This window comes from Melanostigma gelatinosum (assembly GCF_949748355.1).
Source record: "Melanostigma gelatinosum genome assembly, chromosome: 8".
NCBI classification, from domain to species: Eukaryota; Metazoa; Chordata; class Actinopteri; order Perciformes; family Zoarcidae; genus Melanostigma; species Melanostigma gelatinosum.
Genome location: NC_136641.1, coordinates 23,274,506 through 23,299,519, shown reverse-complemented (window position 1 = coordinate 23,299,519; position 25,014 = coordinate 23,274,506). Strand labels below are relative to the sequence as shown.

The 25,014-nt window shown below is 42.6% G+C and overlaps 2 protein-coding genes across 2 annotated transcripts; both read left to right on the top strand.

The window, feature by feature from the left end:
- Positions 1 to 1,320: 1,320 nt before the first annotated feature.
- On the top strand, positions 1,321 to 6,693 carry ogfr (opioid growth factor receptor). The gene is made up of 7 exons (XM_079273729.1): positions 1,321 to 1,563; positions 2,088 to 2,153; positions 2,245 to 2,326; positions 2,411 to 2,489; positions 3,566 to 3,632; positions 4,108 to 4,256; positions 4,349 to 6,693. The coding sequence occupies exons 1-7, from the start codon at positions 1,435 to 1,437 to the stop codon at positions 5,463 to 5,465; spliced, it is 1,689 nt and encodes a 562-aa protein (XP_079129855.1). The 5' UTR covers positions 1,321 to 1,434; the 3' UTR covers positions 5,466 to 6,693.
- A 3,034-nt stretch (positions 6,694 to 9,727) lies between these two features.
- Positions 9,728 to 24,982, top strand: col9a3 (collagen, type IX, alpha 3). Its single transcript, XM_079273728.1, has 32 exons — positions 9,728 to 9,897; positions 10,686 to 10,754; positions 12,027 to 12,062; positions 12,850 to 12,921; positions 13,048 to 13,101; positions 15,529 to 15,564; positions 15,989 to 16,012; positions 16,190 to 16,243; positions 17,322 to 17,375; positions 17,512 to 17,553; positions 17,646 to 17,702; positions 17,833 to 17,886; positions 18,005 to 18,058; positions 18,149 to 18,202; positions 18,321 to 18,374; positions 18,508 to 18,561; positions 18,645 to 18,698; positions 18,784 to 18,837; positions 18,947 to 19,000; positions 19,130 to 19,174; positions 19,261 to 19,314; positions 19,436 to 19,489; positions 20,049 to 20,102; positions 20,185 to 20,256; positions 20,959 to 20,994; positions 21,171 to 21,215; positions 21,622 to 21,654; positions 22,324 to 22,470; positions 22,591 to 22,645; positions 22,735 to 22,917; positions 23,600 to 23,677; positions 23,908 to 24,982. The coding sequence occupies exons 1-32, from the start codon at positions 9,832 to 9,834 to the stop codon at positions 24,090 to 24,092; spliced, it is 2,037 nt and encodes a 678-aa protein (XP_079129854.1). The 5' UTR covers positions 9,728 to 9,831; the 3' UTR covers positions 24,093 to 24,982.
- The last annotated feature ends 32 nt before the right edge of the window (positions 24,983 to 25,014 follow it).

Here is a 25,014-nt window from a genome sequence, read left to right as displayed (position 1 = left end):
TACTTCTTCCACCAACTTAGACAAATTGAGGAGAATGTGTCTCATGGCTGTCACAACTCTCCCTCAACAAAAATAATCAATATTTATTCATTTAGAAATACATTTTGTGAGTTATGTAGTTAAAGAATTTTACATGCAATTTAACAGTGCATGCGTTTTTCCAACCCTGCCGCTCTGGAATACTGACGTCATGGTAAATAGATCTGATATGATTAGTGGATTAATTGACTAGTAAATCCACAGAACATTTACCGGCAGCTATTTTAATAATTGGTTGATTGGTTTAATAATGGTCGAGGTCATTTTTCAAGCAAAATTACCAAATGTTCTCTTGATCCCGCTTATCCAATGAGAGGATTTGTTGCTAAATTATGGGGAAAAAAGTAGATTTTGTATCATTTATATTCAGGAAAGTCATTTATTTTATTTACATTTTAGATTTGTTTCCAGTGAGATATTAATGACTTTATATTGTGACTTTGCTGTTGTAACCATGACTGTTGCTGGTCTAGAAACAATATTAAGTTACATCTAAATTATAAATAACATTTAGCCTAAAATATGTCAACAATGCAGGTAATTAAATAGCTAATTTTACTTTAAAAAAACACACAAATGTATGTTACTAAATACATTTCATCCTTGCTATATATGAATATTGTCAATCAATTTATTTATTGAGTACTATTAGAAGTATTTATACCGATTCTACCAATATCTACACATTCAAATTGCCCGCTAAGTACTTCCTGGAACTACCTGAAGTCTACGTTCATTCAAGTGACGATGAAGCATTTTGAACCTCCGTTGACGCGACTCTCTCTTTAAATGGCTCTGGTTTGCAGTTTTTATCGCCATCAACCATCCAATACAGCAAGTGTGCTGCCTTCCTGTACTGTCGGAAACTTAACTTGTTTTGTATTGGAAAGCACACTAACAACTTCATTAAGTGACAAATGACACCCGCTTCTAAAATACGGCGTGAAAGCCAAAAGAAAGTCATAAATTGTTTCCTTAAGTGTTGATAAACGCCATTAGCATTAATAACATCGATACCTTCCTGTTTTACCTTATCCTAAACTGTACCTAGATGGTGGTCACGTGAGGCAGCAACTCAAACATACTGTTGAAGGCTTATTTTTTCTCTTAAACAGACAAAAGTGACAATTAAAGACGAACTTCCTTTCCGATTAAACTAACCGCAAACGCTATTTGTGCCAAGTTACGTGAAGTCCCATAATCGCTACTTGGAGCGGAGGTACATAAAGGCAGCATCAGTACTGCAGACTGACGATGCTCGACCAGAGAGACGGATGATGGTCAGGGAACGTCCTCGTCTAACCTGAACATGTGATTCATGTTCGTCAAATAGCGCTAACACGGGTTACACGTTTATTTAGCCTTTAGCTGAGTCACATTATTATTTTAATAATCATGGAGGACGACTGTGTGTGTGACTACGACTCGACGTGGGACACAGAGAGTGATGGAGACGACCCGGCCGGAGAGAGCCAAACGCGTCGGTCATGTCCAGACAAAAACAAATCTGGCTGGACTTTAACTGTACGTGCTTTTATTGTTATTATTATTATTATTACTATCACTCGGTCAAACCACAACTTGCCTAAAATCATGGCGTTGGAATATGTTGACTTGTAACTCACTGCTTTTTCACCTGGCTGTAAAGCTAACGGTAGCTGTGTTGCCTCGCTGTGCTGCAGGCTTGCTAACTAGCCTAGCAAGCCTCTGACGTTTGCTTACTTTGAGGGGTTATAAGTCGCTATATTTACGTTGGGCTGCTTGCAGCGATAACTATGCATACTGTGTAATATACAGCCAAAACAGACTTTTTGTGTTAAACCCATTTTTGCGGGAGTGTGAAATGGATTAGCTTGGCCTTTTAGGTCAACTTGTAACGTTACTGCTACATTACGTGTCGTGGTATCGTTAGCAATGACTACACTGCTTGTCATAGTTATTTTGAACTAGGATGCATTAATCCTAAATAATGATTTTATCCACATCATCAAATTGTATACAGCGCTGAGACAGATGCAGGCTCACTTCACTTTCGATTGTATTTGCAGTGGCATCATCCGCCCAGAAACATGAGGGCAGCAAAGGACATGCAGACCTACAGGAGAGGATATCCAGTAAGTTACAGCTAAGAAACCAAATGCATCTCGTCCAGCATCACTGAGAAACGTCAAATTATAAATATATATATTTTTGTGTTTTTGTCAGAATCTTACAGATGACGAGTGCTCAGAAGACAAAATGAACAATTTGCAGTTTTATCTAAATAAGTTCCCCTCCGCTCCTGATGGTAACATATCAAGATATTCTTACATTTTCAATGTTCGTTAAGTCTGTTCCAGTGACACGATGCTTTCTTTATCGCTTGGTGCAGAGATCTACATTGAATCATTTCTTAAGGAGTGGAAGAATGACTACAAACGACTGGAGAGAGTTCACTCGTACATTCAGTGGTATGTATTGTTTACGCCTTGGTGTGCGTGTCATCATATACCTTGCAGTCGGAAGCATGCAGCACACTCTTAAAGTTTCTGTGAGGAACTTCATGAAACAGTCTAAATTTTAAACCAATGCCTCTATATGACCTACATACATAAACGAGACCATCAGCGGGACGATTGGCTCTTTCGATTTGTTATTCTTACTGCTCGTGATCGGTGCCATCGGGACGGCTTCTGTGCAAAATTAGATGAAATCCTGCAGGTTTCACCGAAAACTTATTCAGCTCAGACTTTAACGGGGTCTCTGGCACCAGCCGGCCTGCCATCGATGATCCGGCTTCGCTGCCGCCAGCAGCGTCTCCTCCTCCGGCCAGGAGCAGAGCATTGCCTCGCTGCTTTGCCGGGTCCCTGCTGGGAGCCAACACTGGCTCCATGCTGCTGGTGGCCCAGGCCGTATTGCCGGGCAATCTGGAGGGAAGTGACTCACGAGAGAACCAGAACCACTGCCAGTAAAAGTAGGTTTTTTTAAAGGGACTCTGGCGCTCAGGAACACTACCACTTATGTCCACAGGAGCTGCCAAAATCAACGCAAAATGAAAGTTCCTTGTAGTAACTTTAAGCAAGGAGTTAAAACAGTAAATAGTAGTTTGCAAACTTTGTGCGCCAGTAAAAAAATGTATTAACATACTAGCTTTCAAAGAACCTTTAGTGATCGAATAGCACACAGTCATGTATTGGTAAAGCCCTTATCCAAATGAGAAGATCACGGTCTCTCCTCGTTCAGCCATTACTTTTTTTTTTAAACAGTTTTAAGAAAAAAAAAACTATGATTAAGTTGACACTAAATCCCAATTGTACCAGAAGGATGTCATGTTGACATGAAAGCTTTGTGAATCCTTGACTGTTTATTAGAAGGATATACTTAGTGAAGTCACAGGGCTTCAGAGTTGTACGTGGTGTTTGATGAAGCACTGAGGATATTTTATGTTTGGGTTAAGAACGCTTTTCGGGACCACTGAAGTCATCGTCACTGAACGAGTATCGTTTCATTGGAAGTTAATTGATTTTCTGTCATCTGCCATCATCAGGTTGTTTCCACTGCGAGAGCCGGGGGTTAATTACATGGCTTCAGAACTCACCAAGAAAGAGATTGAGGTCAGTGCACAACATGAAACTACTAATTAATTTGGCCATTTATGCCACAAAATCTGGTCAATGCAAAGCCGAAATGAAATGTCATCCAGTGAGTTGAATGTGTATTTCAGATGCTGTGGCTAGAGATGCATTATGTGAGAAAAGCTTCAGGGGATTATCAAAACTAAGACAAATGCTTAAACAGGTTGAAAGCTGATGAAATTAGTTATTAGAAATATTGCATTGTATTATGTAAACGTTTTCAACAAACATCATTCGTACTCTTCTTAGAAACTGCAGGATTGGTTATCAAGCAAACACTTATCGACCTTATTTTAATGTTTAGGAAACCTGTTATAGAACATTCGGCTCTTTTCATAAAGACTCAAAACTCATATTTTCTTCTTCTACCCGTAACTTAAGCAAAATTCAAATGTTTGACCCGTGTTACTGGTGATTTGTTCATATTTTTACCGCCACTGCTTGTGCTCACCAGGCCTTCAAGAAGAACGAGGAGGCTAAAAAGAGACTAGTCGAGTCCTATGAACTCATGTTGGGCTTCTATGGCATGCGTTTGGTCAACAAGGAGACGGGCGAAATTAAACGAGCAGATAATTGGAAGGAGCGATTTGGAAACCTGGAGCGGTGAATATTTTAAAAAAAGTCTCATATTTGCAACGTCTGTATGTATACATGTCTGTTTGTAATCGCAGCTTCAACTGTTTCATCTCTCGCAGGAATATGCACAACAACCTGCGCATCACTCGCATCCTGAAGAGCCTCGGGGAGCTGGGCTTTGAGCACTACCAGGCCCCTCTGGTGCGCTTCTTTCTGGAAGAGACTCTACTCAAGAAGACCCTGAGCAGTGTTAAGCGCAGCGTGCTCGACTACTTCCTGTTTGCTGTCCTGGACAAGCAGAAACGCCAGGAGCTCTTGCGCTTCGCCTACTTTCATTTTGAGCCAAAGGACAAGTTTGTGTGGTGTCCCAGAAAGATACAGAAACAACTCAGGAAGGCAGAGAAGAAATCTGACGCGGTTGGGAATGGAGATGGAAAAGATGAGGCGTATTCACGGAGTAAAGGCAAAGATGGAGAGGCGGTTGTGCAACAAAAGGAGGACGGACTGGATAATGTTTCGAAGGCTCAGAAAGGAACTGATAAGACGGCAAGTAAAGACAAAAACAAACTGTCTGAGGCCGAGACTAAACCAGATGCAGAGACTGTCGGAAATGGAAACGCAGAGTCTAATGAAAGTTTGGGGAACGGAAATGACTCTACAGACGATGTCGATGAAATGGATCAGTCGTCCGGTCTCGACTCTGCTACGGCAAAAAACGAGCCCTGTGCGGACAGCGAGGGCGCATCTACCAACGACTCCAAGGACACCACCCAGGAACCAGACGACAATATGCAAACGGATGCAGACATAGACACTGAAAAACCACCGAAGAAGAAGAGAGAAGACGACGACAAGGAGCTGCAAAGCAACGGCTCCGCCGGGGACTCCGCTAGCGGGCCGATGGAAGAGAAGGCTGGCGCTGATAAAGCCGCCGGTCAGACGAGCCCCTCGGTGCAGACGCCCCCTAAGACTTCAAAACATTCGCCCGCTCTTTCTTCTGGAAGAGAGGAAAAAATCCCAAGGACTGATTTTAATCAAGTGCCAGATAAAAAGGAAGAGGAGGAAACGTCGAAGGCAAATGGGTCGCCAACAAATGAGACGCCAACAAATGAGACTGCAACAAATGGCTCGGCGACGAGCACCGACAAAGACAAACGGACAAACGGGAAGGAGTCGGAGGACGTCGATATGGAATCAAACCCCTCAAGCTCGGACCAAAATGTGAAAAGTTCATGAATAAACTGGATGACAGAAGAAAATACATAACTTTGAGCTTAAATGAAATGTGCTATAGGGACAGAGTATGAGTTAAAAAGACTTCCTGGGCCTTATTTCTACTATATTTGTTGTTTAGATATTAATTATTTTCACTTTGAACGAGTATTAATTCATTAATTTGCGGGACAGGATGCTGGTCGGTTTCCTCGTGGCCATCAGATGAGATTAAAGGAGAATTCTGATGTTCTATATTTTTTGTTATTGTCAACAAGTCCCATGAAAACGATCAAAACCAACAGGAGGCTAACATGTTAGCATTAGTAGCTAGCGTGTGCCAGCCGTCTAGTCTCCCCACAACCAACAGTGTGTTAGCTGAGCTCTCAATGCTTTCTGGCTTCTTTATTCTATCCGTGACTCTCAGCTCCAATCCCATTGATTCTCATTGAACACGTGAATCCTCAAATATTGACGACATAGTTGTTTAAGTCTAGATCCTTTCACAGGAAGTGACTCGTTTTTCTCGACTGGTACTAAACAGGCGTAAGAAGTGGGTTTTGTTGGACTTTTTTTTTTCAGCAGCATGTGTGATTGACTGAAAATGAACTTCAGCGTGTGTTATATTATTAATCATTATGTTATTGTGATGAAGGGGCACGTTAGCCACTGTGACATTGTTGCTCAGTGATTGAGTTGAGGTACACAGACGATGCTTGTGAGTATCAGAAATTGTTTTTGTCTTTTCATGAGGTTTGTCGACAAAAAGAAAACCTGACTTTCCTTTTGACGTAGTTGTGATATTTATTATCTCTAAAAGCGTGATTATTAATGTATATCAAGAAGATGATGGATCAGTATTGTTAACGCCGTAATACTTTAACAATTTAATAATTGTTTTGCACTGAAAAATATTGACTTTGAGAGCTTTTTTTTTTTTTTTCTCCCTCTTTGGGCTGTTTTTGTGAGTAAAAACATCACCTGTACTGGTCTGTGTTCCTGCTGGACCCCGCTGAATGTCACTTAAGTTATATCTCAATGTTGCACAATCCGTATGCTCTCATGAAGACTTGGCAGGCAGACGTGTTAACAACGCCTTGCCAGCGATGTGGTGGGACTGATTGTACAATATGTAAGTCTGATAACGCGTTGGCTATGATTTAAAGTCCACTGTATGTTCATTTAAAGCCAGGGCGCGTATGTTGATGCATCTTTTTATATTCGCGCTTCAATTTCACTATTAATTATTAAAGCTGAGATTTACAGAATGAAATGTGATTACTTTACAAAAGTGCTGAACTGTTTATATATGACTTTCCCCTCCCAACTGGCAAAGCAGAATGAAGTTAAACTATTTTTTGAAGTTGTTATGAAATGAATGTGTTCAGCCAGAGTCTGGTTATAGCCGAGTAAATAGCAATCCTCAGAATAACTGTGTAACTGGTAGATGTCGGCTCCTGTTGCTGAGACTATTATTTGAAATCCCAGCAGCATATAGTCCGAAATATCTTCTTTTTTTACCCCAGCAAACAGACCTTGAAGTTACATGACTCACAACCGAGGGAAGAAGAAAGAAGTTGAATTTAGAGATATTGACGCAACACTATTTGTTCAGCACTGTGGATCCGTTTGGAGTGGAGGGTGAGTAAGGACGGTGAGAAATGCTGCTGCTGGAGTCTGAGCTTGTTGGTTGCGTTGTTCCTGCCGGCCTCCATCTATTGATCGACCCGTTTGTAACGGACGTGTTTTGAAGTTAGGTTGAGAGTAGTGCTCAGGTTTGTCCTTCATAAGAGAGGAAATGGATTTAAGCTTTTTAAAATCTCCATATTGACTGATGATTTAATGATGTAAACTATTCCTTTATGTTGATTTGTGGTCAAGATATTTGCATCTGTGCCCCATAGTGTGAAGGTTGTCTCGGGTAGTGTTCAGACAGTTGGTGGATTGACAGAAAATGAATCGGAACTATTTTGACAGTGCAGGAATCGTTTTTTTCTATCAACAAATACAAAACATTCACTTGATGAAGCAGCTGAATTTTGGGGATTTGCTGCTCTTTTATCGTTATGTGATCGTAAACTAATCGTTGGGAGTTGGACTGTTTATCAGACATCACTCTGGGCTTTAGGAAATTGGGATTTTTCCGTATTATCTGATATTTTATTGACCAAGCGCTCTATTAATGGAGAAAGTAATATGCAATTGGCACCTGGGTCTGATAGAGTGCAGCAAGATTGAGTCCTCAACCCAGATTTGAGTCAGGGCATTCATGCACTTCAGGTTCCCTTGTCTCAAAGTCTTTGGTTGTATTTTAACGTTTGTTTAGGTAGATGCCTTCGATAAGATCTCTGGTTAACACAAGAAACTTTAGATAAAGTAAAATTTTTGTTCTGGGATATTAAATATGTCAATGAATACACGTGAATTTTAAAGCTTTAAAAAAAGATGGTTGCTAACAAGTCGCCAAAGAAGACTTCCCGACTTCCAATCCAAATGCATCCCAGTGCATCTGCTCAGGAAACATTGAAGTCCGCATTTTAACTGACAGGCTATTTCAATGGCAAGTGTCTGAGCATCACAAGCATCTACAGAAGTCCTAAATCAATTACCACATCACCATTACAGGTTTTCTCGATTGCTAAGACACATTTCTTGAAACGGTCGCCCATTCTCTCACAACTAAACTCAAAACCTCATCTTCAAGCACAATTTACAAAACCTCTGAATCCTCTTGCAAAATGAAACTTTCGCCTCAAAACAGTTTTACCTGTGCTCAAAATCAAACACTGCTCTCAAATCACAAACAAAGTGATCAAAATAATATACACCATCAAGCAGTCAGTAAACAATCCACCAATAAATAGAAAACACATTGTTCAAAACATATAGTTCTCAGGGAGAAGTCGATTTTTTATCTCAAAACAAATTTCAGATGAACGAAAACATGTTCTATTACAGTCGCTCAAAATTGATCAGAAATGACTACTGTGCTTTGCTCTTTGCAATTTCTTTTGTTCTTCCTCCTCCTCGGACCCCTATTTTTACAGTACTGTACCCTGCAGCTCACAAACGTGTGCTTTGTCTCTGTGATGCTGTAATTCTTGTTCTTTGTTGATATGAACCTGCAACCAGCCAACATCTGTTGAGCAGTCAGTACTGTTACTGTAACAAATAGAAAGCACCATGTCCTCTCACATTGTTTCTTCTATCCATTCTCAGACTGTCTCCTTCCCACCTTCAACCACCTGTTTGCTCTCTAAACTGGCTAATATTGGTTGTGTCACATCATTTGATACAAGTGAAATCCATTTTGAGTGATTGTGTTTCATCAATGACATGTGTTCTCTATTTGTGTTTGATTGTTGCCACTTGTGTTTACCAGTATGGATGACATGCGCATGAGAGTGCAGAATGTGTTTTGAGACTGAGAATGTGTTTAGAGTTTTGCTGAAAAGTCTAAGTGAGATCTGCAAATTGTGTTTTACCATGTGACATAGTTTATTGACAACAGACTGCACAATTAGCTAAATGAGTTCAGGCAACTGAGAACTTTGTTCAGCCAATGGGTTTCAGTGTTTTAGCAATGGCGAAAAACTGTAACGAAGAGAAACAGAGTATAAAGTAACCATCTTATGTGTCATAAATGTGTCTTTGCCACACTTTATTTTCTGCAATAATCGAAAAGGCAATGGAAAAATCCAGGTTTTTTTGCTTTTTGTCAAGGGAAGGATGCTAACTTCCAGGTTGGCCTACAAAAAAATGAAGACTTGCCGCTGAGTTGCATTGTGGGACATGTAGTCCAGTATTTAGTTTGAGCTTGACAGATTCAGGGCAGGATTTCTTGGCCTGTGTGGCTTCAGTTTTTACCATCCTTGTTTTGTTTTTTTAATGTGCCAAACCTTATAAAAGTGTGTAGCCTATTAAATGTGCTGGAGTACCGCTTTAATTAATTCTACTTCTACACAATGACAAAACCATTACAGAACTTTTCAGAACTCTGCACACGTGGAAAAACACTATTTTAGGTCACTTTCTAATTGGTTAAAAGAAGGAACCCCCGGATACTTCCAAACCTTTTTTTTTTTTTTAGCTCAACCCACTTTCTCGCTGTCCGAAATAGTTTCTCCTCTGCTTGCTGCTGCCTCCCTCCCACACTCCTCCTCACCCCCCTCACCCCTGTGTACAGTGCGCCACATTGAGTTCAGCCCCTTCGACTGGAGGCTCGGGTTTATCTGGATCCGAAAGAGAAAGCCATTCAGGAGCTGCGCGCCGTGAGGTAAAGGAAAGGCTCCGTTGCGGACGCTGGGGGGGACGTGAGAGAGGACCGGGAACCGGGGATTTGACCTTTTTTCCGCATAGACTCGGGTTTGTGAGGGCGAGCGGAGGAGCCATGGCGGTGTTCTCTGCGCTTTGGGTGCTCTTACTGTGCCAGCTTTTGACATCATCCTCTGCCCAGGTAAGGCTTGTAAACCGCCGCCTGCATCTCATCTCAATGGTGCTGAGCTTTTGTTTTTGCTGGTAGCGTTTAGTGTGAATTAACTTAACTATTGCAAAACAAAGTTGTGTCCACTGCGGGTCCATCTGTTGATATCAAAGCATGCCCACTGTGCTGTAGCCCCGACCTGCCTGCTCTCCACCGTTAACAACCTGATGCTGTCTCTGATATGTTACCCTCGAGTGCTCCTGATTCTTCTCTCATTGACTGAACGTGGATCAGTTTTCTGTCTCTCCGCTCCTGTAGGCCTATTTTTACTCTCCCACAGCAGCCTACTTGTGTGCAGGTGGCTGTGCGTTTCGCACTGTTTGGTGAAGTCGGGGTTATGTTTTCCTCTGAACCTGCGGAATGCACGGATCGGAGATCAGCGCACAATGCCACCTCTGTTCGCTCAGGCTCCAATACGCAGGAGCTCGTTTGGAGAGTCCTCAGTGAATTGCGTTTATTTTGTTTTGATGAACTATGAATTAACCACTGATTTGCGCTTTCTAATTATCTAATTTCAGCTTCCTCGTGTGCCTAAGGGGGCTTAAAAGCGTCTTTACGCACGCCCGTTTTCATGGAGTTGCAGTTGAATTAAATCTGTCTAGTTATATATTTACAACTTTTTAATTTTGTCCTAATTAAAATCGTACAGGTTTTTTTCATGATCATACGGTTACTTTATCACAAACCCTCCTGTAGGATAAGGAGTAGTGGTGGCGTAATACAGGGACAGATGCCTGATGTTGTTAAGTGTTGTGTTTCAGAGGCCGGGCCCCAGAGGAGCTCCTGGGCCCCTAGGACCCGGAGGGCTACCGGGAAAGGATGGCACTGATGTGAGTTGACCAGACTCCAACAGCTTCTTTCTACTTTAAAATGAATGTGCCTCATAATTCCTTTTTTTGCCCTTTTCAGATATAATCAACTCCAGTAAGTAGATAAGAAAACAATGTTAGCGTCTCAGTTGAATGGAGATTTTCTCTCTGTGAGTAATTAACTGATTTAGTTTCCTCATCATTTAAGCAAAATGGGGTTTTACATTACAGATCAACATCGCCATGAGTTAGAATACTTTTTAATTTGTGCCACAGTCTCCATATTGATAGCCTGGTCATCTTTTTGTTGTTACTTTAAATTCAAATTCACACCCAGCTGTCTTTGGTAGAAAGAGTTTTCTTTGTGCATACATGTGGCTGGAATGTTTCTAGATGTTGGTTTTTATCACATTGACTCCTCCCAAAGCCCCTCCTCCAAGTATGCATCGATAATGATGGATGTCAGGGAGGCAGGGTTTAAGTGTGTCGAATAACTGGAGTTCTGTAGGCGAAAAACTGTCCAGTGACTTTTCCCTTAAACCTCTAATCAAGCTTATATTATATTCATAGTGTGACAAGCTTGACTTCTTTATCTGGTCATCAACTCATAGACTGTCTGATATGTGTGGATTTCCATCATTTTATCTTGTCAGTAAATATTGACGATACAAGAACAGGCCACTGACATTGAAGCAGCCAGACCTACTGAACTAACTGTTTAAGGGCTTTACCTGGTATGTAGGATATGATGTTATGGTTAAAAAAAGACTTTATTTGCACAAGTTATAAGAGGAAATTGGATTACAGGGAAGCCAGGGGGAAAGAAAAACTTTGATAAAGTAATTCCCTTTTATATCAGTTATATTCATGTCTGGCTTTTGTCAAACGTTTCTGTTATTTGAAACGTTGTAAATGTTGTACAGCCATGTCAGGAATTCTAAAGTTGTGATTATTTTAGTGACTCCAGTGAAGCTCAGGCTCACAGAGGGCCCATTGATACATTCCCCAACCCGGTGAGACCATCTAGAGTTTCACCTCGCACCTCCAGCCCCCTGTGCAAACCAGCGGTGACTCCGGTCGGTTATGTCGTGTTTGTTCTTCCCCCAGTCACTGCAAAGGCAGAACAGCACATCAGAGCACAAACTCAATGCTTCAGTTACTTGATGTTATTTTTGTTTGTATTGTAGTTGAGTGAAGTACTCTGGAAGTATTTGGGCCTGTGTGGCAGTGTACATCCAATAAATAAAATGCACGTTTTATCAGGCTATATCACTTTTTCATTCTCATTAACAGGGCAGACCTGGACCTGCTGGACTACCAGGGAAAATAGTAAGTTTTCCAACAAGTCAAGTCAGTTTTATTTAGACTTTGGGCCACTGGTGAACGTTTTATTTCGTAAAAAAAGCAAGAACCTCCCAAATGTTATTTGTGTTTCCTTTGAACCCTTCTTTTGACTTCATTATTTATTCAGTGTTGTATTATTTTTCTTAACTCAATAAGGTGCATTAGTCTCTTTAATCTTCTCTCCATTGTCATGTAAATCATTTGTAAAGCACTTTGAGTTGCATTTGAAAGGTGCAACATAAAAAGAACTTGATTGGCTTCAGAAAAAGAGCTGCAATAACATCCACACGTGTCAGAATAATACAGGAGCCTCAGATTGGTACAACTTGTTTAACTGTGTTCCTCAATCGAAACGTTCAAATCTTAATGCAATTGCTATTGTGTGCCACCGGTGCACTAAATAATAGAATCCTGATACAAAGAGCTTTGTTTTGCATAAAATGATGATAAAGATTTCAAAGAATGCCGGAAAGAAAATGTAAATGTCGGACTAGAATAGAATCAAAGACCATTCCTAGCTCTCCCCAGAAAAACTGACGAAGTCAAATCAGACTACCCCTTCCTCTTTTCTGCCCCCCCCCCCCCCCCCCCCCCATTGATGATTTTGGTACAGTCCCCGATATGATCCAAAGATATGATCTGTCTCAAAGGGCTCAGTTCAGCACCCCCCCCCCCCAATGTCCTTAAAACAATAGAAATGAGAACTGTTAGAATCTTTCTGTTGCGTAGATAGATTCATTGTGCACTACTTCATGAATCTTTATCTGTGTAGGGTCCCAAAGGGAAATCCGGAATACCAGGCGGAGCAGGAAAACCAGGCCTGCCAGGACTTCCAGGGGTGGACGTAAGTAACACAGTGACAAGGAATGTCAGGGATCAGTGCTTAAACAGTGTTATGAACGTGAAGTTGATTGACCTTTTAAAATACCAGCAGAGCATGAGGCAATGGTGTCATGTGCTTTCTCTGCAGGGTTTGACTGGTCCTGATGGTCCTGCTGGGAAGGATGGACCCTCGGGGGAAGCAGTAAGTGTGTCTTAGTCTTTTGATCTTTCCGGGACACGCTTAAAGATGCACCCAATTGTATTTGATGACCGTACTTCAAACTGCCCCCCCCCTATTCATCAACCAGTCAAAGTCAACCACTAGTAAGACACAAATGCAGAAACACTGCATGTTGATTTGGGTGCTGAAGATCTTTAGAGGGGGTCTAACAGGGGCAAGGCCAGTGTTTCCTCTTGTCAGCATGGATTTGTCTTGCCGGCTCACTCTCTTGGGAGTATTTTTAATGAGGGATTTAATTTCTTGCCGCTTCCCTAATCCGACCTGGAATGCACACAGTTTCCCACCAACCTGGAGAGGATGATGATCCGTTGCCCCGACGCCAAGGAAAACGCGTATACGTCCTCCGAGAGACACAAGAGAAGACAGAATTACCACACGTACATCCGCACCGCTGCACGAAGACACATTAAATATGCGATATGAAGGAATAAAGATGGAAGGACCTCTGCTGTAATGCTGCAAATTCACGATCAAGACAGATAACCCCCCCCCCCCCCTCCTAGCAATTAAACTAATTAGCCAACCATAATGAGGATGCCTGCGTCAACCAGTGTCTCTAATTGCTGAGATTACTCCACTGCCATGGCTGGTTCAGAGTGCTGAAGAGTCGTGCAAAGACAAACAGGATCAAACTGGTGGAGTCTGAGACGGAGCACAAGCTGGTGTGCCGCAGTAATCTGTGACGATGACGGGGTCGTTTTTACAACAATACAGATTTCTCTATAATTAGAGGCACATCTGCTGAACATTTCCAGCTACCCCACATCGGCTGGTGTGTGTGTGTGTGTGTGTGTGTGTGTGTGTGTGTGTGTGTGTGTGTGTGTGTGCGCCAGTACACTTTGTTGTCTTGTTTGCATGCCGAGGAATGCAGTGAAGAAGTAGCATCACTGTGTTGCGCTTGTTGTTCTGCCCTTTCACCTCTCGGACAACACAAATACTGTGAGGGAGGTGGACGAGGAGTTCGAGCACGAGACGAAATACCAACGCCACCAAAATGCACAAGCGGAGTCATAAATGATAATTCATGACAAAGATCATTTTCTCATCTCAATAACTTTAGTGATAAGCTGCAACGCATTTGTGATTTTTCACTTTCTCATGGCAGCAGAAATGTCTTGTCCAAAATAACTACAGATCATATTTTTTAATCAATCAATTGATTATTATTTGTATCAATTTGCCAAAGAACATATTTGATAGCAGTGTCTCACCGATTGCCTTACAATAAGACAGCGTTTGCAACAACGCTCCTCATTATCGTGTCTAGATGGACTGTGACGAGCAATTGTGTCAAACACCCCACACACACACACACACACACACACACACACACACACACACACACACACACACACACCTCAGTCATAAGAAAGAAATACAAATCTAAATGTCTGTTACTTCCACACATGGATAAGCAGTATTTAGGAATATTTAGTGTAGTTTGATACTGACATCCCCTTCGGACAGTCTGGTTCCAGGATTGTTACCGACCTCGTGGCTTGTCTGTTCGGACAGATGAGCGAAGGCAGGAGATCCGGGCCAAGGTTTTATTCTGGGATACTTCAACTGGTTTACCTGACAACAGAAGAGGAAAACAAAGGATATTAATCTGTGCATCATAATTCCAAACTCTAATTATCAACAATCCAACAAAGGCAATTTAACATCGAAAACAAACCTCGGGATGAAGAAATGACTTTACCACAACTGAAACGTCATCAGTGCAGCAAAGAAATCCTAAAGAACTGAAGCTGCTATAAATGGTAGAGGACCGTTAGAGTGGGAGGGGATGTTCTAACAATTACCTTCAAATCATCAAGGTCATCTTCAGCCCTTTTATACACACTTTCCATCTGCAAGTCTGCATTTCTGCACACTTTGCCTGAGGAAATGATCCGCAATTCATAGCGTTGTGATGTTGCACACGGAGTTATCAGAGGGAAGCCTCCAGAAAGATAGGCAAACAAAGAGAGAGGCACATTGGTGTTCAGTCTGGCATGTCATATTTACAGAGAAACATGAGCTGAAAGATTTATGATTGTACATGAAATGCAAGCATAAGATCGATTAACTTACACACCTGGTTTACTCATCAACCATTTCTTTTTATTTTGACAAAAACCAGTAAATTGATTATTGGACAATCACTTCTTGTCTCGTAAGGCAAGAGCCTTGAAGACGTTAAAATCAGCAGTTAAACAAACCGAAAATGGAAACTCTTGATTGCACATAACAGGTGTGGTGTAATCAACATCGTGATGTCTCCATAAAGTCCCTGAGGGTTCAGGGTTTAAGTCTTTAAGGGCGACATTGGGTGTGGGCCATGGTTCTTTATGGTTGCATTATGTCCGTGAGGTTGATTGTGGCATTGTGACTTGCTCCCTACAGGGTGACGCTGGACCTTCTGGGCCAGCTGGACCTCCTGTAAGTATACCCACATACCACGTGAACACCATGTCGCACCTCAGAAACCTCACGGAGGTACACAGCAGTCCTCTGATGTGCAGCCATTGTTACATCGACTAGAACACCCTGAAAGACTTCATCCTCCACTGATGCTTTGCCGTATGTACAGAAGGCAGTTACTAATCCCTCAGCTGACATAAAGGCGACACCTTCGACAGCAGCAGTGTCACATGTTGTCACAGGAATACTCCGATTGTAGTTGAACACTGGTATAACGGCCTGTAGAAGTGCATATCCACCTCACAGCCACAATCCTGGGATACAAACTTTCAAAGCGGATTCAACGCAGTGATCCATCACATGGGGGTTATTGATGTTGTGAGCAAATCGAATCATCCCTTTGGTGTTTGTGACTTAATTTGCCTTCCTGTGTCTTCCGTAGGGCAGAGGGAGAACAGGAGCTGCAGTGAGTACACAGCACTGGGCTCTTATGTCACTCGAATGTGCAGAAAGATGGAGACTGTGATGTGTTTGTATCACTTCCCACATATCACTGTCGCGTTGTTTATCATCCTGCGAGAGTCAGTGTGTACGCATCACATACCGTCATAGCCTCTGATTGAGCGCTGTCCTGTGTTTCCAGGGACTACCCGGAACCAACGGGTTGCCAGGCGGAGTCGGACCACAAGGTTCAGCGGTGAGTATCCGCCTGATCTCTCCAATTCGACTTCCTGTCCTCTGATTCAACGAGATAGCCAAAACATTATTGTTATCAATTTTATGCCGGTTTGATTCAATACCCAGATGTTATTACGTGAAAACAAGGAAATGGCAGCGAAATTCATACACAAGCCTCTGAATTAGAAACAGTAAATCTGATGCCGATTGAAATCCAGCTGTTTTTTAGTTTTTTAAACATTGCCCTAAATCTCTAAATAACACAGCTGGAGCAGCAGGATAAGAATAACCACTGGAGAGGAAGGACATGTCAGTATGTGGACTGGCCTACCAGGTCACACTTTATTTGGATTATCCAAAGCTCATCTCTAGTGTGTAATTAACAGATCACTCTTTCAGAATGATGCTACAATATAATCAGCAGCAGTGTGAAGTCATTTTATTGTTGGGGTTGACTTTATAATTATAGTTTGGGTCAGTATTATTGAACGTCTACTGTCTACCACGTTAAAGCCATTTGAGTAGTTAAAAATCCCCTCCACACATGTTTTAAGACATGTGAGATACTCTGCTTGGTATAACACGTTCAGTTGCCTCATTAAAAAATATGCAATATGCACATATTTTCTGATTCAGATACACAGTCTCAACAAGAGGCTCCTCATTCATTGAAAAGTCTCAGTGTGCTGGAGGGGTCAGGGTCACACCTGAAACGTCTGAGCTGCATGTTGGACCGTGACTGGCTTACAAACTGGCGGCGATGTCACTAAATCTTGCTCGTCGGATTAAACTCAGACTTAAAGTGAGCACAGAGAAGCGTTCCTCCTTCATCAGACTGATTACAAAACAGCCGTCGAGCGTCAAACTCTGCACGTTCATCCTTCTGCGGGTGAAGTGACGATAAGCAAAAACACATTTTTCTTTGAGTGGAAGGATCCTTGAAGTGTTACTCAACAATCACAGCTGATTGTAATAACTGTGACCACATGACTTCACTTAGCTGAGTTGTTACAATCAGAAAAACAAACCTCATCACTTATTTTACACCAACGTGCTGACGATGCTTCTAACCTCGCTGCTATTGGTCCGCTCCTCAGGGCGCTGAGGGTCTTGCAGGACTTCCCGGACCTTCTGGCGCCGACGGACCGCCGGTCAGTGCAGCTCTCATTATGTCGCTTGATAACCGGTGCTGCTGGTACAATGACTGTATTTGTCCACCGCCACCCAGTGGATCTCTTGTTGAATGTCTGTGGATTCACAGCGTGTTGTCATTTCCTCCTCCGTCAGGGTCTTCCTGGTACTCTTCAGGATCTTAGCGGGGACCTTCTGGTAAGTGCAGCGTAATGAGAGTCAACTGAAGATGCGTCCCCTTCAATACACCGATAGTCGAGTCCTCAGTGTGTTGTCTCTGTCCTCTGCAGTGTCCTGCTATCTGCCCCCCTGGTCCCTCTGGTCCTTCCGGGATGCCAGGATTCAAGGTAAATATGGCGTCCGTCGTGGTCCTTGTTTGATTTTGAATGATGTGCTTCTGGGAATGTGCAGAGCTGATGTCACCCACAACACATGTCCTCATGCACACTCCTCGTGTCTGCATCTCTGCTCATGTAGGGTCACACGGGACATAAAGGAGACAAGGGAGAGCTTGGAAAAAATGGAGAGAAGGTAAGTTGTTTTTTTTATGTGACATTGATATATTTTTTAAAAGAATAGAATAAACCTAGTATGTGCAAAATATTGGTTTTATCACTTTCTGTAATTTGGTTTCCTGTTCCGTCTCTAGGGTGACTCTGGTCCATCCGGCCCACCAGGTTTTCCCGGGACTGTGGGTCTGCAGGTGAGTTACACAATGACTCACAACTTGTTACTCTTCACCTGTTAAAAATGCTTTGCAGTGCCTTCATGATGCTCTGATGCTGTGTTTCAGGGCCCACGTGGTCTCAGAGGTTTACAAGGCTCAATGGGATCTGTAGGAGACAGAGTAAGCAACGTTCAGACCGTGACCACTCCTTCCTCGCTCAGCTTTTTATCCCTCACGGTGCAGACGTTTGAATCTGTGCACTTACTGTTTGTTTCCTTTCACCTTCCTTCGTCCGTAGGGCCTGCCTGGTTACAGAGGCAAACCTGGCATTACTGGCATCATTGGAAAGACAGTGAGTCTCTCCTTTTTTGTAACGCACTTGAAATAAAAAACAAATAAAACAGTGTCTGGCAGTCGTTTACATCCTGAATAGACGGCTGGTCCCATCAATGAATAGCTGTGTGTGTTTCATCTGATGTCTCCAGGGTGACGCGGGAGAAAAAGGACCGCAGGGATACAGAGGACCCAAAGGAGGAATTGTGAGTAAAATACTTTCATTCGTGATTAGTTTCACGAGTCTGTATGAGATGTATAAATGACGTCCTGATGTGTCTTTCAACAGGGTAAATTTGGCCCCAAAGGAGGTCCCGGAGGAGCCGGACCCAAAGGGGAGCCTGTAAGTGCATATCTGATTGTAAATTATTTACATGAATGAAACATGTTTTTAATATACATCAGCTCATGTGTAACGTCTTCTACAGGGTATGCCTGGCAGAGATGGCAAAGACGGTACACCAGGGCTAGATGGGGAGAAGGTAAGGTCTTTCCTTTCTGCCTGCTTTGGGCTTTAACGTGTCGAGTGCCCGTCGTGTGATTGTGCGAGGAGAGCTGATGTCGAGGTGACGGTGTTGTCTGTGTTGATAGGGTGATGCTGGACGCCATGGGGTAGTTGGAGAGAAAGGACCAAACGGACTTCCTGTGAGTGCTGTGAAATAGACTTTGGTGTCTTAATTGATAACAAAGGATGTTATTTATATCCTCCGGTCCCTTGATGCTGCAGTCTAAGTGGCAGTTTGATTGTAACACTCTTTATATTTTCTATTCCAGGGTCTACAAGGAAAGGCTGGTACGAAGGGGCATAAAGGACAAGTTGTGAGTAACAAAATACAAGTTTAACCGTGAAGATGATCTTAGGACCACGGAGGAGAACTTTCATCTTCTCCTCTCTTTTAAATCAGGGTGATCCAGGGAAGGATGGGGAGACAGGACCCTATGGAGAGCCAGGTATTCCTGTATGTATCTGATGGGCTTTTTTTTGGGGGGGGGGGGGTCACAGCCTCTCTGTTGTGTCACTTAATGTCGAGTCTGGACTCTGAACTTTCCTGACTTGCCGTCTTTCGTCTCCTCCCTCAGGGTGATATCGGCGTCCCAGGAGAGAGGGGGATAGCCGGACCCAGAGGAGTGGCTGTAAGTTGATGCTTCCACCGTAAACTAAGGCAACGTGTATCTGTCGTCACATTGCTGCAATGTAGCTTCAAAAGCATCTATCACAGGGCATTTAAAAATAATCTCTGACACATTTAGAAGCCAAATTATTCGACATTCCATTGTGTAAAGCACAAACATAGCAGCACACGGCATGTGATTAAACTAGAATAGCTGAATAATAAGATCCTGCACCTCAAAGGTTGGCATGCCACTGCGTCTGAGTCAGTGGCTTGCTACGGTGGAGGTAGCAATGAAGGGCCAGTGATGAGAGCAGGTATTAATAAAGGAGGCATTCACAAACAGAGAGCTCTTTGTTTTTCACATACGACCCTGCAGCGAGGGGAAGAAAAACAGAAAAAACAGCATATAAATGACTTCTCTCACACACCACACTGCATAACGACTCATGCTTTACACAAACCATCACGCCCGCTTTCTTTGAGTTCTGCGTCTCTGACCTGCCGCTACTTTCCAGTTTGTTTTCACTCCTGTCAGCTCCTCCTAGTAAGGGTGACATGACAATGTCTGCTCCCTACAGGGAGGCATCGGGCCGCCGGGCATCGCTGGACCTCAGGGAGTCAAAGGCTTCCAGGTCAGTTGCATGACATCACCGACCACTATCAGTTTTCACTTTTCAGTTTACTCACTGGCTGTGTGTGTGTCGTGTACTGCAGGGGGTAAACGGAGCCTTTGGGGATCCAGGTCTTCCGGGTCCAACAGGTATCCGTGGAGAGTTTGGCGAAAGGGTGAGTCTGACGTAGGTGACGATATGAAATGTGTCCCCGGGCTGAACGTCATCCAACATGATCCATGATACTGTATAAGGCTTTCTTATGATGACAAATATATTCTCTTGGTTATTATTGATATTAGTCGTGTCATTTTATGTCCATTTAAGTAGCATCGCCTTTAATCTAGAGTAAGACTAAGAACTCAAGACAAATATTCAGATTTGAGAAGATGGAACAAGAGAATCTTTCCATAATTACTCAAAATGAATCTGTATAATTGATGAACATATTAACTGACTAATGGCTCCAGCTTTAATACAGTATGTACAGATGAACGACAACAAAATAAGGTAAAAGCCTCCAAAGCGAAAAAAAAAAATACAAATCGTCATCAAGTGCCACTGCTTCAAATGCAAACATGAAACTTTGACGCACGTCTTCACACAGAGACAACTGTCCAGTACCGCGTGTCAATACGCGGGTCGTCCCACCTCAGTCTTGGTGGTATGAAGTCAAACTGCAGCCAGCAGAGAGCTCAAACACAAACAGGCCTCCTGTTCACAATCTGGGGCCGGAACAAAGCCGGTCTTTACAGCGCTGCTGGTTCCCCTCTAACCAGCCCACCTCACTTCCCTTCATTCACAGACGGCCTTCCACAAATATCTCTCCATGGATCTCATTTATTCTCCCTCTCTCTCTCCTTTTTCAACCCTTTAGGGTCCCGTTGGAGCTTATGGAGCTAAAGGAGACATGGTAAATATTGAAGTTCAAGTTTAACTCCAGTGTGATCTCCACTGAATGCTCTCATCCAGCTTTTTGTCACGATGCTGAAAGTCTTTTATCAGCTCAAGAGATTATAGACTTTTCTTAGAAATTGTTCAAACAAAGAAGTTCAATCAAATAATTCAGATCATCTGTTGTCTGTTTAGGGTGTGGCAGGAAGTGATGGTGTACCAGGAGAGAACGGAGAACCTGTAAGTATCTTCTTGAATTTCACATTAATCAGAGTCCAAACACGCAGTACTAGTGACCCGGGGACTCATTACTTTGTCAGCAGCAATTAGTTTTATAATTGATTCAGAACTCTGCTGCTCGACTGCTGAGGAGAACCAGGAGGAGAGAACACATTACACATCTTTACGCTGGTCTCCTGTCAGTGTTCAGATAGAAAATACTTGTACGTGTTTAGATTGTAAAGAGTACAATCTAGCTTGGTCTGTCTGTTGAATAAACGGTGTTATGGCCATTATTTACATTTTCTAAATTCATTTATGTTCACTTGTATCGCCTCGTCGACTCTTTGGATCGCAGTAACCTGCAGGAAAGCTGCTATACGAATACAGTTGAAGCTGTGAAACTGAACACGTCTGTATTTTACAGGGTCCTTTCGGCCCAGTTGGACAAAAAGGAGCGGTGAGTCACATCAATGTTTTCATTTACGTTTTGTTACGTGTGTCCTCTTGACACTTCTGCAGTGTTTGGTAACTCTGAATAGATCAGCTCCCTTTAAACCAGTTCTGTAGACACAGTGGATGCTCTTCCATTAACACAGCACAGAGTTTGATCAGATGTTGTGAGTGGGTTCAATTAGCAGCACAAGTTTGTTCCAAACTCCCTCTGTGTCAACTCCCTCACTTAACTTTAAAGATGGAGCCCCGCTCCACGCTGCCGCCCACTTGTCAGAGTCACTGCACATGATTGTGCTTCACATTCCAGGTTTAATAGGATTAATTAGAGTTAGGTATTGCTGCTCTGGCTTTATTAGCCTGTTCGCCGCCACGAGGGAGAGACGAGTCACATTAAGCTGCAGAACAATTTATGTAATTAGAGACTCGGCACTCATGAGCCTCAGACTCACAGTCTCATTTAATGTTTGCTCGTTGGAGTAATCGTCAAGCATCACGACGCCATATGAAGCCGCCTCCGCATCGTCTCAACAGACCCAGTCTGCTCCTTGGTTAAACGATCAAATCACGAGGCTTACGGAGGTTTTTAGCTCCACTTTTGGAAGAAAATGAATTTCTTCATTTTTGCAAAGAAATTGTCACGAGTTATTTAACAGATAGCTCTTGCTGATTACAGGCAGGAAAGCGGGGTGAACTTGGACCTAAGGGCGTGACGGGTCCACAAGGAGAGTTTGGGGCGAGAGGGCTTCCAGGAAAAACAGGAATAATGGGCTTCCAAGGGGAGCAGGGCATGCCTGGAATTGCAGGAAAGACGGGTGTACCTGTGAGTGTTTCTTCTATTTATTCTAATCTGTAAAAAGCTTGTGATTGATTGACACATATTCATGTTTTCTAATGAACTGCCTGTATGAGCCTACACTGTTCTTATTCACTTTTGTTTCAGGGTAAACTGACGAGTGAGCAGCACATCAGAGAGCTGTGTGGCTCGATGATCGATGGTGAGACGTCTTCATCAATCTTTTGTTCTGCAGTGTCGAGTAAAAGGTGAGCTGGATAATTGACCTTCTGGTGTTTTTCTACCACGCAGACCAGATTGCACAGCTGGCGGCTAACCTTCGGAGACCCCTGGCCCCTGGAATGGTGGGCCGCGCCGGCCCTGCAGGGACTCCAGGAAAGACGGGAGTCGCTGGCTCCTATGGGCATCCAGGTCAACGTGGACCACCAGGGTACAGAGGCCTGCCAGGAGAACTCGGAGACCCAGGTCCCAGAGGTACTGACAAGTGGCATCAGTACTGACTTTAGATCTGTTGAAAGGAGCACAAAAATAACTTAAAATCAATGGAGGAAGAAGATCATCATCTTGAGTAAATGTACTCTCCTGCAAGTAAAAGCTGTGTATTTAAAATAACTACTCAAAAGTGCAGAGGTGTTATAAATAACAATAAATAAATAAAAGACCTCTGTTCCATGTGACAGATCTAACATGGCATTATTCAATTAATACAGACACAGCAGTGTATGTTTTACATACAGCGAGGTAGTTTAGTCCACCTAGGGGCCGAGCTCAAGATTAATCTGAGGGGTTGTGAGATGATCACTGGGGTAGGAAAAGAAACGTTGTACTCTATACATTTGTATTTTTTCTTTTCTCATTGTTTGGATGATTCCATCTCTTTGGACCTTGAACATTTATTTTCACGAAAACCTTTAGAGAGTGACTCACCCTTTGGTGGAACCTTTTGTGAACCACTGGTTGCATCCAATGCACAGTATTCTGAAAGTTTATCATGTTTATTCTAATACAAAATAAAATATCTCCTTCTGAAATGTAGCAGAGTAAAAGCATAAAGTAGCATAACATGGAAGTAGTCAAGTAAAGGTAAAGTACAGTACTTTAGTAACAAATGCAACAAGTTACTTTCCACCACTGATGGAAAATGTCTTCACAACAGGTAATGTTGGTGAGCACGGTGATAGGGGATCCATTGGCAAAGCTGTTGATGGGCCCACTGGAGACCAAGGATACCAAGGTATGTGGCCTTAAGGAGTTCACTCGGATTAGAGTTTAAACGTTGGACACTAGCAGATTTAAAGTTACTATACTCTACATATTGACCATACTCATGGCAGACATTTTGACTTGTCAAACCTATCCAATAAGACTAATATTTTTCTCCTGTTCAAATATGAATCTGTTACAAACCTGTTGAAAGAGCCGCGGCGCTCTGCCTTCTGCTCCTTCCCTGTACGCTGTCCACAGGTCTACCAGGAGTACGTGGAATTGTCAAAGATGGGCGTGACGGATCTCCAGGAGACCCAGGTGAGCCTGGAGAGTCAGGCAGGGTGGGTAGGACGGGGCACCAGGGACCTCCTGGAATCTGTGACACAGCAGCCTGCCAGGGAGCATCGGTCGCTGGGAAATCCTCCAACCCCAAAAACCATTAAACGTGACTTCCTACAACCTGATGCCATCCACCCCCAAAGGAGGGAGGGTGATAAGTGAGGGAAGGAAGGAAAGAAGAGTGGTCCCAAAAATGTCCTCTTTATTTAAATTCATGTATCACAAGATGGGAAGAGTAACATCAAACAGGTGATATTTTGAGAGGAACATCCCAGGAGTGACATGAAAACCAGAGCAACTGAGAGACAAACACATGAAGAAGACATCCAGAAATGAACAGACAGAAGAGTCCAAGAGATCAACTGCATTGCTCCATATACTACAGTGTCACATAACAAGACTTGACCTACAAACAACTGGAAAATGAACGAGTCCTTTGGTGTATAAAAACTTTGTACATGTTGTTTCCATGCCCCGCTGACCTTGGTTAACATCCTAAAAACAACGGTGACTGTCTCTGAGGTGAATGTGCATAAATCACAGGTGTTACCTCAACATACGAGCTTACAGTGTAAGATATGGAAATAGACGACGGAGGCAAAAAGCCTCCGTCGAGGAGCTGTGTATGTATTGTAAAAGTAATAAAAAAAACAAATACCAAGGTGCCCAGAAATTGTGTAGATTAATGCAAAAAAACTTTTTATAGTCTTTTTTTTTTTTTTTACAGCTTCTTTGTTTTTTCTATTACATGTGAAGATGATTCTCTAGATTTGAGAATCAAAAACAAAATAAAACTTGTGTAAATGCGTAAATCAGACATTGTAAAATAAATTTAATAATCTTAGGAGCAGAGTATATTTTCTTTTTTTTTCTTTTTTAAAACTACATTGATCACATCCACGATGTACTACCGGTGCTGTAACTATTAAATATACATGACCTTAAATACTATTTATTATTTGTGGGTGACTGTTGTATGTACAGTAAGATGCTACAGCGACATGTTGTAAGAAAGAACAAATAAAG